At 42.7% G+C, this 17,919-nt stretch overlaps 2 protein-coding genes across 2 annotated transcripts in view; one reads left to right on the top strand and one right to left on the bottom strand.

Annotated features, from left to right (window-relative positions):
• C10H20orf78 (chromosome 10 C20orf78 homolog) overlaps positions 1-17,919 on the top strand; it is a 50,175-nt gene that overhangs the window by 19,687 nt on the left and 12,569 nt on the right. Inside the window, 2 exon segments of the mRNA XM_025398151.1 lie at positions 4,630-4,708; positions 4,710-5,394. Coding sequence (XP_025253936.1) covers positions 4,630-4,708; positions 4,710-5,394 — 764 coding nt within the window.
• On the bottom strand, positions 363-1,021 carry SCP2D1 (SCP2 sterol binding domain containing 1). Its single transcript, XM_025399869.1, has one exon. The coding sequence runs from the start codon at positions 936-938 to the stop codon at positions 468-470; it is 471 nt and encodes a 156-aa protein (XP_025255654.1). The 5' UTR covers positions 939-1,021; the 3' UTR covers positions 363-467.

Here is a 17,919-nt window from a genome sequence, read left to right as displayed (position 1 = left end):
TAAAGTTTCCTCATGGAATCAAGTTACCATGCGGAATGCACACCTGCGCAATGATGGTTATCACTTCTTTCCCCAAAACATCAAACTTTTTTTTAAAAAGGGGAAAATGTCTCAAGAACACCATCATTGGAGTATTTAACTCCAATGATCATAATCACCCATTTCTCTACATGTGGCTTTCACCCTGGCATAAATGGAGCATAAAGGGTATAAATGAAGCTTAAAAAAAAAGAAAGAAAGAAAGAAAGAAAGAAAAAGACAAAGATTCTAATTGATGCACTGCAACACTTTTTACTGCTTCAGAACCCTCCCTGAAAATTTACCCATCTGCAGGAAAATCAATTAAACTTGAATAGGAAGAATTGAGTAAAAATATTGGATACTTTTTACTTTAATCTTCAGATTAAGCATGATTTCCACTCGACATTATCATCGAAGAGAAGTTCTTCCTTGGTATTTTTGCATGCTTAAAATTTAGCCCAGTCTTTGAAAACCCTTTCCAGCTTCTGGCTAAGCAGAACCTTGCCACTCACTTTGAACTTGCCAGCAAGGAAAGCCTTCTGTGGGTTCATTTTGCCCAAAACCAGCTCCATAAAGACGGGCTCCGGGATTGTAAAGACAGTGTCTGCTGGGAGCCTGGCAGGTCCCGGATACATGTCCCCAGAACCATTCTTCAGATCAATGGTCCACTGCAGAATGATCTTCCCATCTTTGGTGATGTCCAGCTGAAAGATGGCATTGACTTTCTTGACCAATTGAGCTCCCACTTCCCTGATGTGAAGCCTAATGTCCTCAAACACCGAGAAGCTCTCGAGTTCTGACAGCTCTAGAGGATGTGGCATGGCAGGTTCTGGAACTGAACCCAGAACCTCGAACTGGCCAGCCAGAGGTCCATCCTCTGCTTTGATCTTGGATTGATGGCCACTTCTCTTCCACATCTTCCTGTGCTAGTCCCCGGACCTTGCCATCTGGTCCGTGAGCAGCTGTGACCAGATTAATACCCACAGGTCAGATTGTGACGTCAAAGGTAAGGCCAAGTGGGGACTGAAGCTGGTATGTGTGCTAGCATCTTATTGGCCAAACAAATGCTAACGTGTGACATCAGATAAGGGCTCAGACAGGCCATTGTGAGGCAGATCCACACACACACCCCCCTCCCAAACCAATCAGGGATGTTGGTCCTGCAAGCCCAAAAGGTCTGCCCCCTGCAATGGGGATAAGGGAAACTGGCCCCAGAAGCTTCTTTGGTGACATGAACTCTGTCTTTCCAATGCAGACATCTCCTCGGTGAAACCCTAAGTGAGACAGAAGTTATTCTTATTCCTCTAAAAGTGGGTAATACTTAAGTCCCATTAAGTGGGTAATACTTAAGTTAAGGTAATACTACAGATCCTGACACTGAATTTGGCTTTATCTGGCTGCTGGTAGAAAGGGAAATGCTTTTAGGCCAGAGTAATCAATTGGAGAAGGAATCAGCCCAGGGGCCTGCATCAGAAACTTTCCAGAAGCACAGTGAGACACACACAGAGAGAGTAAATGTCCCTAAGATCAGAAGATGCTGCCAGTCTCCTCTGATAACTGCACATAATAGTATAGCCCTTACGCTGGGCCAAGGTGCAGAGTTCTAAGTACTGCACATGTATTAACACATTTAACTCTCATTACAACCCCCTATGATAGGTAACTTTTTTTTTTTTTGAGACAAGGTCTCGCTCGGTCACCCAGGCTGCATGACAGTGATGTGATCTCTGCTCACTGCAGCCTCCGCCTTCTGGGCTCATTTGATCCTCCCACCTCAGTCTCCCAAGTAGCTGGGAATACAGGCAAGCACCACCACACCTCGCTAATTTTTGTACTTTTTGTAGAAATGGGGTTTCACCATGTTGCCCAGGCTGGTCTCAAACTCCTGGGCTAAAGTGATCCACCTGCCTCGACCTCCCAGATAGGTATTCTTTTTATCCTCATTTTACAAATAAGGAAACTGAGGAGAGAAATGAAGTAACTTGCCCAATGTCATACAGTTAGCAAGTAGTGTAGCCAGATTTGAAGAGAGGCAGAATGACTCCAAAGTCCACCTGTTTATTTCCTTACCTTTTATTCTGAAATAATTTCAGCCTTATAAAAAGTTTGCAAAAATAGTACCTGTTTAACCTGCTCCCAGCTTTCCCAAAAACTAACATCTTCTATAACCACAATACAGTGACCTAATCTGAGAAATTCACATTGGTTCATGACTACTAACTAATCTACAGACCATATGAGGCCATATCCATCTGGTTTCAGGTCTCCCTAGTGCCTTGCAGTCTGGGACGGCTCTTCGGTCTTTGTCTATCGTTACCTTGACACTTGAATACTGGCCAGTTATTCTCCAAAATGTCCCTTCTTTGAAGACTACCTGATGCTTTCTCCTGGTTAGGTGGAGGTTATGCCTTTGGGACAAGAATACCACAGAGGTGACCTGTGCTCTTCCCACTGTGCCATAGCAGAGGTTCATGATGTTACGTCCCATTTCTGCCGATGTCGTCCTTGATCACTTGGTTAAAGCGGCTCCTTCAGGCTTCTGTACTGCAGAGTTGCTGTTTTTCCCTTTGTGATTAGCATCTTTGGGGGAGGAGCCTCGAGACCTTGCAAATGGCCTGTTTTGCATCATCCTCTGGCCCACTTCTGTCGCATCCATCCATGGCCCACCCCTGCAGCAATCAGTGTGATGTAGGCCTAGCAGTCGTTTTCTGTTTCTTACTCCCTTGAGGTTTAATAACTGGAATTCTGCTCTAAGGGAAAACACCCTCTTCTCTCCCGTTTCTTTATTTGTTCAATCATTTATTTATCTCAGCATGAATTTGTGGGTATTTGTTTATTCTGAGGGTCGTTATCTATTATTATCATTGTTTATTTTCTTGCTAAATTGTCTCAGATTTGGCCATAGGGAGCTTCATCAAGTTGGAGCCTGTATCTTTCCTACACCAAACTGCTCTTACGTGTAAGCAAAGTTCCATTATATGGAGTTGCTGGAAACTTTGTCCTTTCTGGGAATGAGCAGAAGAATGAAAAAGGCTTCAAAGTACATTTGCAAAGATGGATGAGCTGGTGTTATCAATGTCGAGCAGTTAAACAAAGCCCTGTCTTCCAAAACCATGTTCTTGCCATGAGGTCACCAGGTATGGACAACATCAGCACAGCGATTTTAAAATGAGGAGGGCAAGAGTTCCCTAGCAAGTTCACTATAAGCAGCCAACAGAGAACTGAGCCCCAGCACTGCCCATATCTCGTTTTCCTCAAGGACAGCGTTGTCCCCTCTAAATTACTCAGGCAGGTCCCCAATGGGGCTTTCATTCTCCTGCCACAGTGTGTCAGAGGGGAACGCAGTTCCACAGCTCATACATAAGAAATCCAAAACACACCAGGACTCGAGGGAGCACTTCCCCAATGACATTGTTTAGAATTGTCCTCCAACAGAAATCATAAAAGTAGACACAATGTCTAGTCAGTTTTATTATTTAAATTCTCAACAGGTACCGCTGCCTTGTTATCTGCACCGTGGCAGGCTGCTTCTCCTACCTTGACTGCCACACCATTGGCATCTTGAAAACACGCCACCTCTAAGTGGACACAAACTTCCTCTGCCTTGTTGAGATTCTTTCCCCTTCGGTTGCCATTCAGACCCAAGAATCTGGTCCTGGCAGATTTGTAGCTTTTCGTTTCTGAATTCTTCAAATGCTTTAAAGGAATGTGAGAGGTGTAGAGATCTGTTCCCTAAAAAATACAAATAAATTAAAATTTAAAAATAAAAACTTGCAAAGCCATTTTATTAAGTAGGCTGCTCTTAGCTTCAAGTAACAACCACTACCATAAAAATTAATGATGGTTCAATTCAGTGGTCCCAGAGTGGGGTCCCCAAGCCTGTGGCATCAACTCCACCTAGGGATTCTTTGGAAATGCACATTCTCAGGCCCCACACCAGATCTGCTGAATCAAAAACTCTGGGGATGGGACCCTGCTGTATTCATCAGGAGTCTCCAAAGAAAAAAGAACCAATATGACATAGAGAGAGAGAGAGAGATAAAAGGAGTTATTATAGGAACTGGGTCACATGGTTTTGGAGGTCAAGAAGTCCCACATGCAAACGAGGGACACAGCCAGGGGGTGTAATTCATTCCAGGTCCGAAGGCCTGGACTGGAGGACGATGGGGGTTGGTGTAAGTCCTGAAGACCAGGAGCCCAGATGTCCAAAGGCAGGAGAAAATCCACGTATCAGGCCTGTAGAGAGGGTGAGTTCCACCTTCCCTGACTTTTGATCCTATGAAGACCCTCAGTAGATGGGATGATGCCTCCCACATTGGGGAGGGCCATCGGCCTTACTCAGTTCACCAATTCAAATGTGGTCCCCTCTTTCTAGAAATACTTCCATGGACACTCTCTGAAATAATGTTTTACCCCTGGTCTGGGGATCCCGTGGCCCAGTCAAGTTGACACATAAAGTGAACCATCATGCCAAAAATCAGAGTTATAACAAGCCCTCCAAGGTCTGAATATTGGGTTTTTCAGTGGCTTGGAGAGGTCAGCCAAGATCTCTGTGCTGTGTCCACTCTTGCATTCTACCGTCCTCAGTGTGTTGCCTTTGGTCCCCAGCTTGTCACTTCACATCTGCTGGGCTGCCATGGCTCCTTCCATCACATCCTCACAAGACAGCATCCTAAGCCAAAGGGACAAAAAAAGGCCTCTCCTTGGATCTATCGCTTACCAGAAAGAAAAGGTACCAAGGCCTCCACTGGTCTCATTGGCAAGGACTGAATCACATGCCCATCAAGATTCACACCCCTGGGCAGGGCTCCCCATCCCTTGGACAGAATTGGAGTTGGGGTAACAGGAAAGAAAAGGGTGTTACACAGCGACAAATGCCCACCACAGGTACCCACAGCCTCTTCCCTTGCTCCTCGGAAGGCCACAAGGAGAAACCCCATCATTTTAGAGAGCTTTGGTGTCATTACATTTCAATAATCAAAGGTCATTTCCCCTTTTGCCAACCTCCTCATTGGCAACAAAATGTGCCTGGGGGCTTTCTTTCTGAAAGTTTACAGATCCATCTCCCACCTGCCAACCCAGCACCTGGGCAGTTGTATTCACTCACAGGTGTCAGGCTGGCAGATGGGTCTAACAGAATGGGGAATGGGATTAAGAAGTGTCACGCAACCCCATCCCCTGAATGGGAACAAATCTACGTTACCAAGTTTACCCTTGCCCTGGGGCCTCAGACAAGGTGCCTGCACCTGGTTGTCAGATGCAGTGAGGGGAGAAGGAAAGGACTTTCACCTTTTACTTTATGTATTCTGCTTTTGTTTGTAATGAGCATGCACTCACTCTGTGGTTTTTTAATTGAATACAATTTTTCCAAAAGTTTTAGGCACATTTTGCAAAGTTGAAAGATTTCTACAGTGAACACTCAAATATTCACCAATATCTTATCGTTGCATTATATTGCACTTGTTTGAAGCTCTCCATCTTATTTTTATCTTATTTTTATGTTTCAAAGTAAATTAAAGGTATCAGTAGACCCCAAACACTTGAGCATGCAAAGCATTTACTACAGTTCAATATTTGTTTAGCTTTTAATATAAAATTTACACACAAAGCAATGCACAAATCTTAAGTGTACATTTGCTGAGAGTGGACCAATGCACACACCTGAATATAGCACATTTTAGTACTAAGTATCTGAACGCCATGTGGCCCACAGCCCCCAGTTGCCTTGAGCATGGAGCCGTCTGCAGTGTGTGGAGAAGCATGAACAAGCAGGAGGTGGGGTTTCTTCTTCACTCGTCAGGTGGAAGGCTGCTTCCTGGCAGCATGGGGCTGTCACCATGAGTCCCTGGAGGAAGGCCTGAAAGTGTCTCTGTCAAAGACCCAAAGACCAGAGGCATAAACCAGGATCTCCACATGGAGAAGACATCACACCTTCTGCGCGTCGACAAAGATGGGAAATCAATTTTTATGAACACCTCTGAAGGCTAAAATCTTTGTTCTGTGGGCCATCTGGTTTCCAGTAGGACCATCACCCACTTCCCTGGCCCCTGCTGAGTCCAGCCACATTTTTAACAATGCTGGGGTCTGGCCTGGGTCCCAGAAATACTCACAGGATTGATGGTTCAATTGCGGGTTGGTAAGTACCAATCCTGCCCAACATAATGAGCTGGAGCCTGCATGGGATACAGAGAAGGGCAGATACATGATCCCTGCTCCCAGAAACTCAGAACATGGGCAAGAGAAGATGCACACAAGTTTAAAAATCCAACTATGAGAAGAGATGATAATAACTGCTTAGGGAAGAAGACAGTGAGGTAGCATGTCAGGATCCCCATTCTGCACACTCAACAGCCAGCAGCCTCCTGTCTGAAACTTACATCATTTCCTGGAATCTTTTTTGTCTGCCCCCAGACAGAGAACCTGAGATATGCATTCAAAGTAGTTTATTTGTGAGATAAAGTTGGAGGAATGCAGAAGTGAGATGGAGAAGGGAAACCAGCCAATGGAGGATGTGTACTCAAGAAGTTACCCTGGGCCACTGGAGTTTAATCTTGCAGGAAAACTCTAGGAAACTCATGTAAGACAAGTTAACCCCACTCCCATGAGGGACAGAGGAGCTGGGACTTATCCACCCATTCCATCAGCCACTGCTCCCAGGACATTAATTCCAGCATGCAGAGATGGGAACAAGGCAGGTGTCAATGGCCAGAGAAAGCCCCGGGGCAAGTGCAGCCAGCTGGCAACCAGGCTGTAGGCACCACTGTGTTGGGGGCAGGGTATGGGTAGTGCATCAGTAATGCCTGCCATACCCAAGGATCACCAAAATCTGCTTTAGGATGGCATGTCTCTGGCCCCATTACATCAGAAAATAAATGGACTCAAACAGCATATAACAGGAAGACACAAAAGACTACATACCATTTGCTTCCATTTATATGAAGTTCTAGAAGAAGCAAACTAATCTATAATGATAGAAGGCAGAAGGCAGATTCAAGGTTGCCTGGGACGGAGGGTTGGGGGATTTTCAGGGACTTTCTAGTATAATGGGAATGTCCTGTAGCTTGACTGCAGTGACAGCAGCAACAGGAAACCTGTTCAGAGGCAGTGGTGAATAATTTTTTTGTATTTCATATGGCTTCAGGGAATGGCATGTATTACTGTGGGTGAGGCTCTTATCGAAGTAGAATTTCACCTCTTACTCTGTTGATGCAAAGACTGATAGGTCAAATTACAGGTCTTAATCCATTACACCTGTAGTAGGATTATTCATCCATAACCTTTCCATGGCTTCACTGTAAGTGGAGCAAAATTCCCTACCCTTATGAAGGTGGCTGTGTCCATGGGGTTTGCTTTGGCCAGCGGGATGTTATCGGACATGACGTGAGCAGAGGCTTGAAATGTCCTTGTGCAGTGGGGCTTTCATGCTTGTGCTTCTGCCATGGCCATGACAAGATCATGCCCTAGGGAGCTGCTGGTCCAGGGAGGATGAGACACGCGTGGAGCTGACCTAAATCAGCCAAGCAGGAAATTACCATGTAGACCCATGAGAATAAATTCTGCTCATTTTAATCCTCTGAGTTTTTAAGTGGTTTGTTACTCAGCATTACTGTGGCCCTAACTGACTGTGGTAAGGTCCAAAAAAGGTAATAGCTGGGCGTGCAAACCTGTTCTTATGGGCAAAGTCTTCGGTACTTAGACAAATCTTACTGAAGTTACAGCCTGCAGTCTTTCCACACAGCAGACAAACAGACACATTCAGTGCTAGGGCTTGGCTGAGATGATGACATAACGTTCCCTACCTGAGTCAGGCTCCACACACTCAGTTGCTTTTGTCTACACACTTGCTACTTAAAATGTTTGTGGACCAGCATCAGTGGCATCCCTGAGAGCTCGTTAGAAATACGGAATCTCAGACCCCACCCAGACCTGCTTAATCGGTGTCCACATTTTAACAGGATGCCCAATGACTCCTCTGCTCATTAAAATGTGGGCTATACTGAACTACAGCACGAAGATAGAGAGATTAGATATAGATGATAGATATAGATATAGACAGTTATAGATGATATAGATATAAATATGATCACCCACATACCTGTTGCATTCTCGCTGGTTTGAAAATAAAAACTATCTCATAATTTGTCTTTAGGTTAAAGTTTACGACACACACGCACACACACACACACACACGGGAAAAACATGATTCAAACTAAGAAGAAACATTTAATTTAAACATTTTCAAGTAAAAATGTTTTTTTTTCTTCACTTGCTTTTTTATTAATAGACTATTCTTTAGAGCAGTTTTAGGTTTATAGAACATTTGAGAAGTACAGAAAGCTCTGAAACACTTCATCTCCCTGCTCCCCTGCTTAGTTTCCCCTATTTTTAATATCTTGCCTCGGTGTGGTGTATTTGTTACAACTGATGAGCCCATATTGATACATTATTTTTAATTAAGGTCCACAGTTCACATTAAGGTTCACATTTAGTGAGGTGCATTACATGGGCTTTGCCAAATGCATAATGTCATGTATCCACCACTCCAGTATCATACAGAGCAGCTTTACTGCCCTAAAAATCCTCCGAGTTCTGTCTATTCATCCTTCCCTCCTCCCTAACCTCTGGCAATCACTTATCTTTTCACCATCTAAAGATTTGTCCTTTCCAGAATGTCATATAGTGGAATCATACAGGATGTGGCCTTTTCAGATTGGCTTCTTTCACTTAGCAATATGCATTTAAGGTTTCTCCATGTCTTCTCATATCTTGATAGCTCATTTCTTTTCATTGCTAAATCATATCATATGGCTACAACACAGTTTATCTATTCACCTACCGAAGAACATCTTGGTAACTTCCAGCTTTTGTCAGCTATTTAAAAAGCTGCTATAAACACTTGTGTGCAAAATTCTGTGTGGACAGAAGCTTATGCTATTTTATAGGTTTTTTTAAATATCGAAGTACGTAACAACTGAGCCAATTATTGATATTATTATTATTGTTGTTAACATTTACTGAGCAATAACAATCCTCCAAGCACTGTAGTAAAGTCCTTTAAATCTCATAACATTCTGGGGTAGTTACTAACATTGTTCTCACCTTAGAAATGAGGAAATTGAGAGGCTGGGTAGCTTGTCCAAAGACACATAGCTAATTACTTTGAACCCAAGAGTTTATGAGTTTTGACATTTCAAAACCATAATTTTTGTTTCACCTGATCCTTCTGGAATAATGTTTGTTGTTGAATTGTTATTACGTATTAAGAAATAAAATGTATCTTTAAAGAAAGAGGTTTCCACCCCCTTCGTGAGTGTCTCTCTTACAGGTAGGTATTTCTACAATTAGAGGAATCCAATGCAACTGGCCAAGAAGCACATGCAAAGGTGCTCAACATCATTAGTCATTAGGGAAATTTGAATTAAAACTATAATAAAATTCCTCTTCACACCCACTAAAATGGCTAAAATTGGAAAAACTGGCAATGTCAGATGTTGGTGAGGAGATGGAGCAACTGGAACTCTGTGCTCTTTTAATAAGAGTGCAAAATGATGCTGCTTCTGAAGCTGACGGCTTGGTATTGTTACATAATTAAATACGGACTTACCATACAATCTGTTGTTTCTACTCTTAGTTATTTATGCAAGAGAAATATGCATGTCTACAGAAAGACATACAATGAGTGTTCTCAGCAGCATTACTCATTAAAGCAAAACACTGGAGATGATCCAAATCTTTTTTTTTTTTTTTTTTTTTTTTTTTGAGACAGGGTCTCACTCTGTCACTCAGGCTGGAGTGCAGTGGCACAATCTGGGCTCACTGCAACCTCTGCCTCCTGGGTTCAAGCAATTCTCCTGCCTCAGCCTCCCCGGTTGCTGGGATTACAGATGCGTGTCACCACACCTGGCTAGTTTTTTGTATTTTTAGTAAAGACAGGGTTTTACCATGTTGGCCAGGCTGATCTCGAACTCCTGACCTCAGGCGATCCACCCACCTCGGCCTCCCAAAGTGCTGGGATTACAGGTGTGAGCTGCCACACCCAGCCCCAAATCTTCGGTTCTTCGTCTTCTGTTCTTCAACAGGAAATTGTATCAACAAATTGTGGTGTAATCATGGAATAGAATACTACATGGCAATAAACAGGAATGAGCAATTGATTCACTCAACAACAGGGGTGAATCTCAGATATATTATGCTGAGTGAGAAAAGCTAGATTCTCCAACACACTATATGATTCCATTTAAGACAGTCTAAAAATGGCAAATTACAGAAACAAAAATAAGTGACCAGTAGTTTGCAGGCATTGGGGGTAGACAGTGATTTTATTTGCAAAGGGGCACAGAGTTTTGTTGGGGTTTTTTTAAGCAGAGGTGGTGATGGGACTTTACTCTGTCCTGATTGTGGCAGTGGTTACACAACAGTTTTACATTTGTCAAAACTCAGAACTGCACTTGGAAAGATTTAATTAAATATGTAAAGTATACCTCAATAAACCTGACTCGAAAAGCAAAAAGATGTGTGGGCAGATTTGCATTGCTACTGGTCTGAGCTCTTTCTAAAGCAGAGGTCACAGCCAACTCTAGAATACTGGATTTTTATTTTTTTAATTAGTTTCCATATTAGTACCAATTGCTATTATTGCATTATGATGCATAAATGTTAGCTTTTTAGTTCCTTCTTACATCAGTTAACTCTTGCTACATTATGAAGCGAAACAAACCACCACAAAATTTCAGCAGCATGTAACATTCACTGTTTATTTCTCACAGGTCTGTCGGAAATACAGACCTGGGCTGAGACTGACTAGGCAGCGCTTCTAGGACACATGTGTCACTCGTTTATTCTCTGGGACAGCCAGGTGTGTTCTTCCCATGATGATGACAGCAGCATAAGAGCAGCAGCGGAAACACACATGACCTCTTAAGGCCCAGCACTGGCTCACAGCCATTTTGCCCATGCACCAATGGCAAAAGCAAAACTCAGAGCCAGGCTTAAAGTCAAAGATTTGGGACACACTCTGTGTCCACGATGAAGCCATAACTAGGTGACAGGCAGCAAGGGGAACAAAACTGGGACTGAAAATGCAATCTGCCATAGCTACTGGCGTGTAAAAAGGGAGAGATGTCAAATTTTAAGATCCAGATTTCTGGCTTTTCTTACACTGGAAGGATCTGCACCTTTATCTGGTGACAATTAGCCAGCTTTGAAAATAAAGTTGCTGCTTGCTTCAGGCAGGCAGTGGCTCCCACTCCAACAGCTCCTAGTCATAACCTGCCTGACCCCAGTGACCCCTTTCCAAAAGTCAAGTATACAGAGGAAATGTGCCAGAACTCCCGATATCTTTTCTTCACTACATTCCACCAGAAATCCCACAAGAATTTGGACAATATGCAGTATGCCTTCATATGCATTCATCTAACAAATCTTTACTAAGCACCTACTGTGTGGAAAGCACTGGGCTGGGAATACACACAAAAACAAAAGGCGGCTGGGCACTGTGGCTCACGTGATCCCAACACTTTGGGAGGCTGAGACGGAAGGACCACTTGAACCCAGGAGTTCAAGACCAGTTTGGGCAACATAATGAGGCCCTGTCTATACAGAAAAAATTTGTTTTAATTAGTTGAGTATGGTGTCTCACTCCTGTAGTCCCCACTACTGGAGAGGCTGAAGTGGGAGGACTGCTTGAGCCTGGGCGGTCAAGGTTACAGTGAGCAGTGATGGCCACACTGCACTCCAGCTTGGGCAACAGACCAAGACTCTGTCTTAAAAAAAAAAAAAAAGAAGAAGAAGAAGGCAACAACTATTGGCAAAGATGCAGAGAAATTGCACTATTTGTGGGAATGTAAAATGGTGCAGCTGTTATGGGAAACAGTGTAGTACCTCCTTTAAAAATTAAACATAGAATTGCTACGTGATCCAGCAATTCTACTTCTGGGCATATACCCAAAGAACTGAAAGCAGACTCCAATACTTGTACACTCATGTTCATAGCAGCATTTCTCACAATAGCCAAAAGGTGGAAACAACCCAAGAGTTTATCAACATATGACTTGATAAACAAAATGTGGTCTGTACATACAATGGAATTTTTTAATATATACTTTATATTCTGGGATACATGTACAGAATGTGCAAGTTTATTACATAGGTATACATGTGCCATGGTGGTTTGCTGCACCCATCAACCCGTCAACTACATTAGGTACAATGGATTTTTTCAGCCTTAAAACAGAACGAAATTTTGATACACACTACAACGTGAACGAACCTTGAAGACTAGATGAAATAAGCCATTCACAAAGGACACAACCTCTAAGACTCTACTTATGTGAGGTACCTGGAGTAGTCAAATTCATAGAGATAGAAAGTAGAATGGTGCTTGCCAGGGGACGCAGGGAGTAGAGAATGTCGAGTTGTTGTTTAATGGGTACAGAGTTTTAGTCTGGGTAGATGAAAACGTTCTGGAGATGGACTGTGGTGGTGGCGGTAGAACAATGTGAATGTACTTAATGCCAATGAATTGTACACTTAAAAATTGTTTCAATGGCATATATATACATATATTTATCACAATAAAAAAGAATATACAAAGAAAAGTAAATATGTTTAAGAAGCAGCTTATAGCTAGCAGAATTGAGAAAAACATATACATAAACGTCTAAGACAGAAGGCAACCAATTATAAGTGCCATGAGAGGAATACATATGGTGGCTCTAAAATATGTTCACAAATTCCTCCATACTTCTACCTTCAAAAGGTGGAGCCTAATTCCTCTTCCTTAAAGGTAGGCTGTACTTAGTGATTTATTTCTAACAAATAGAGTAGCAGAAGTGAGGGTATATAACCCCTAAGATTAGGACATAAAAAGTACTGTGGTTTCCTATTTGCTTCTTCTTGAATCACTCACTCTAGGTGAAACCAAAAGCCATGTTTAAGGATTCCCAAGCAGCACCTCCTTGGAGACTTCCATGTGGTGAGGAACTGAGGCCTCCTGCCAACAGTCATGGAGGGAGCCATCTCGGAACACAATCCTCCAGCCCCAGTCAAACCTTCAGATGACTGCGGCCAACATCTCAATTGCTACCTCAATCAAGACCCTAATACAGAGCCACCAAGCTAAGCTTCTCCAAAATGTATGATTCATGGAAACTGTGAGATAATAAGTGTTTGATGTGTAAGCTGATGAGTGTGGGGGTAACTTGTTAGAAGCAATAGATAACAGATACAAAATACACACATTGCCAGAGAGTTCAGGAAGAGGGAGGTGAATCAAAGGATGTTTCTTGGAGGACATTTGTGCTCAGCCTTTAAGGACCTATCAGGACTTGGCTCTCTGATGCATTAAAAGCCCTAGGTGAGACATTGATAGGGAAGTAGGAGGAGCAAGGGAGGCTTTCAGAACAGGTAGAATGATCAGGCAGAGAGAAAGACCTGAAAGTTTGAGTTTAAAGAAAGCCAAGAGGAAAGAAGGATAGAAAGAAGACAAATGGTCAAAACAGTCAAATCTACAGGACAACTGCAAAAGAGAATAAAGAGAAAGCCATCACTGAATGCCACACCTTCCAGCAGCAAAATGGAGATGATGGTGAGGAAGAAGTGTCTCTATGCAGACTCCTCAAGGAATTTGGCAGGAATAGGAAGGAGAGAGGCAGAGGAAAGCTTGAGGAGATGGGACAACTAAAAGAAGTTGTTGTTTCTTAGGAGAAAGGACATATGAACATCTTTATATGCAGAAGGGGAGCGTAAAACAAGAAAGAAATTACAAGAGAAATAGGAAGAAGCTGTAGTGTAGTTAAGAGCTTCACCCTGGCCTTGGTTTAAACCCCAGCAGTGTGACTTTGGACAGGCTGCCTATCCACTTGGTGCCTCTGACGCTGCACCTACAAAGAGAGGACCATATTACCTGTGTCACAGGTTGTTGCTCTAAAGATAAAATAAGATAATCCATAGAAAGTCTCCAACACAGATAAATGCTCAGTAAGGTTAACCCTTCTCATAAAATGGTGCACTAAAGGGAACAAGATGCTGGAGGAGGTGGCAGGGAATAGGAAGGTAGACCTTGAAGGAGTGTGGAGGACTCCTATTCCTGTCTAGAAAGGACAATGAGCAAAGATGTTGAATGATTTTGAGGTGAAGAAAAATATCACCAGCTGATGATCCTGATCTCTCCAGACCTTTCTCTTATCATGTGCCTGCAGGAGTCTTTCAGTCCAACCCAGATGGCTTCACACTCCCCTTTTGAACACTCCTTGAGCTTCCTGCCTCTAGGTTTTTTGCATCCTGTCCTCTATCTTTACCCAAACTGTGTCCTTCCTTCAAACCTCAGTTAAATGCCATCAGTCTTTATCAAGCCCTTCCACCACCATGCAGCAGAATCCACAAGAACATAGACCTGGATACACTTCAGACTACGAGGGTCAGACACAAGCTAAACTGGGAACAAATGCAGCCCAAGGCAAGCATACAGCAGCCTCAGAACACGTTTTACCAAGACTTTGAGGTCTGCAGGAACATCCAACGAACAGCATCTTTCTTCCCTACTTGAATTTCAAAGAAATCAAGGCAATAAGACCAAAAAAAAAAAAAAAATGGCAGATGGAAACCAAAATTTTGCCTTTATCCCTGACAGAAGCATTGTTGAAAGAAAAGACTCAACATGAGGGCCCAATGGGCCTGCAACTAAACCCCACAATACAAGGCAGAGTGCCCACCCACCCATCAGTCACCCTCTTTGGGAGGCCTCTGAACATAAGGCTGGTAGTGAAGGGTCCAATCAGGGAAAGTTCCAGACATTGAGGAGTTTAGTTTATACTCCCTAGATTCATCATCCAGAAAGGTCACCCCATCTGAGTAAGCTTGGAGAGAAACTGGAGGAAAATCCTTTGAGGAAACCAGAAAGCAGAGACAGGTCATCCCCTGTAAATCATAGCTAAAGTGGGGTGGACGTGGGAGGATAAATATAAGGGAACCTTGTCCAGTGATACCTGGGCATTTCCTGATTTTGCCCAAAATTCCTTTTCTGTGCCTTGGTTTCTTCTCCTTTTCTCCCCTCAGCTTTTGCTGGGGCTTTCACAACTCAAGCTGGGGGTTTCCTCAGGGGCCATCACTCCCTCCCACAGCCTCACTCTGCCCTGGCAGAATGGAAACTCCCTCTGTAAAATAAAAACTCCCCTTTAATGGCTAGCTCTGTGACCTGTAAACTAAGAGAACATTCAGTGGTGTAGGTGTCAAAACAGGTTAGCTTGAGTTTTATATAATAAACTAGGGAACAATAATATTTTTCCTGGGAGGTCCAGAGTGAGGATCTGTCATAAGCAACTGGTCAGCAGAAACTAGAAGTTTAGGCAGAAAAGAGTCTGTAAATAAAAAACGTGAACACAAGCATTGACACCAACACTGCTGGATAGAATTTCCTGAGGTAACAAAAGTGTTCTGTATCTGTGCTGGCTAAAGCAGTGGCCACTAGCTGTATGTGGCTACTGAGCACTTCACACATGGCTGGTGCAAATGATAAATGGAATTCTTAATTTTATTTAATTATAATTAACTTAAATTTAGTCATATATGATTTCCCATCAGAATTGTAGGAAACAACCCCAACATGGTCATAAACTACTGTAAGGAAGTTACACAGGAATCTGGTGGATGTAGTCTTTAGTCTTTAATCACTTAATTACACCAAACACAGAAAAACCCATTCCTAAAACCCCCAACAACTATTACACATGTGAAACAGAAACCAGTTCCCATCAGTGGGATGTGATCCATCTGAGGGCACTCCCATTTTGGGGCAAGGCAAAAGGCCTAAAGACACACATATATACTTAAAATGGTACTGTTGCACTCATCTTTGAATAGGACACACACATGCATAAGTGGGTGATTACTGAGTAACTTCTGAGTTAAACTGTATAAGGTACAACTGCCTATAAAGCCAACATATTTAACTCTTACAGCCTTTCCCAAAATGTCCCTAATGCTTAAAAATGTCTTGGTTATGAAATAACACAAAAACGCTACACAGCAAGCCTCCCTGGAACTTAGTGGCTTAAAACAATAAGCATTTATTTAGCTCATGAGTTAATGTGTCAGCAATTTAGGCTGGGTTCAGCTGGGTGATTCTTCTTGTCTCCTCTGGGCCCACTTAAATATGGCAGTTATCTGACTTATCATCAGCTGTGGCAATAGTGGTGCTTGGACCATGCGACACTCATTCTCCCCAGGCTAACTGAGGCACACTGTCATCACGAAAGCAGAGATACGAGCAAACAATCTCAACTCCCCAGTGCTCTTCAAGCCTTTGCTTGCACCTATTGGCCAAAGAACATCACATGGGAAATCCTAGTGTCATAGTGAGAGGCCACTAGCAGGCTACACGGCAAAGGGTAGGTGTAAAGAGTTGGGACCAATAATGCAATTAATCGACCACACCCACAGGACAGTGTCAAGCCCTGGAAACCTTTCTTTCAAAAAAAAAATCACTGAACTGTACCAAACTCAAGTGCGAATATATTTTTTAAATCCCAGTAACTCATTTGAGACTTTTAAACATGTAGAACAAAGATCATGCCCTCCCTTCCTTCCCAGATGGCATCGCTGCAGGAATCTGGCCCACATAAAAGCAATCCTATTTTAGGACAAAACTAAACAAAGGCCCAAAGACATATGAAAATCTAAAATTGAAAAAGTTTGTTTATCTTTGAATATATCACGGGTATCCTCAACTGGCAAGATTTTTTTTTAATTAAAATGTACGAGGTGTATCTTCCCATAAATTAATGAAACTGATTTTGAACAAACAAAATTGACACACAGATACATTTTCTTTTTTTTTCTTCTTGTATTTTTATTTATTTTTAGCTTTTTCTTTTAGTATTATTATTATTATACTTTAAGTTCTAGGGTACATGTGCACAACGTGCAGGTTTGTTACATATGTATACATGTGCCATCTTGGTGTGCTGCACCTGTGAACTGTCATTTACATTAGGTACATCTCCTAATGCTATCCCTTCCCCCTCCTCCCACCCCACAACAGGTCCCGGGACACAGATACATTTTCTAAGTGATGCACTTTTCCAATGATTACTCAAAACATTTTTTAGAATATAACCATATAATTGATTTTATAATTGCTGTCAGAAACAAAGGCACATTCTTTTACTGTCCCAGAACATTCAGGATGCTTTCAATTACAAGTGCCAAAAGCAGCCACAACTCAAATGATTCCAGCAGTTAAGGGAATTATTCTTTCCCATAAAAGAGGTCCTGAGGTAGGGCTAGAGTGGCTGACCTTCTGGTATGACAAGTATTGAGGGGTTTCCCAGGACACAGGATCAATGCTAAAACTGGCAAAATCCCAATGGACTGATCCCTTCAATGGATGACAGGACCCTGTATGGCTGAAAGACTCTAAAGTTCCTAGCTCTCAGCTGTGACAGGACAGAGAACAGACATGTCCCACCTGCAGCCATCCCCATCCCCTTATTGTTACCAGATCTTATCAAAGCTGACTTCAAGAGGACAAAAGGCCAAAAGACTTCTCTTCATCTGACCGCTGATGCCCTCCTTTTGGTTTTATAGTTCCAACCTGACAGCTACTCTGGGCTACAAAGAGCCCTTTCTTGACAGATGACTGCCGGCTGCGGGCTAGATAAGACTGGTCTCTGGAGATCGCACAGATCATGAACTTGTGCCCTGTGTTTCACCTTTTTGCATTTATGGCCTAATTATAATACATCTAAATGTTAAATCTTCACCCCAAAGTGAACATAGGTCGTCCACTTTCAGATATTCCTCATACGTAAGCCCAGTGGCATGTGTCTAACAAGTTCCCTCCACGAATTTTCATAGGCTTCTCCTGTATGCTACAGAATACGTATATCCTACCTCTCCACC

The sequence above is a fragment of the Theropithecus gelada genome, chromosome 10, assembly GCF_003255815.1.
Source record: "Theropithecus gelada isolate Dixy chromosome 10, Tgel_1.0, whole genome shotgun sequence".
NCBI classification, from domain to species: domain Eukaryota; kingdom Metazoa; phylum Chordata; class Mammalia; order Primates; family Cercopithecidae; genus Theropithecus; species Theropithecus gelada.
Note: the sequence above shows the minus strand (reverse complement) of the source record. Positions and strands in the feature narration are given on the sequence as shown.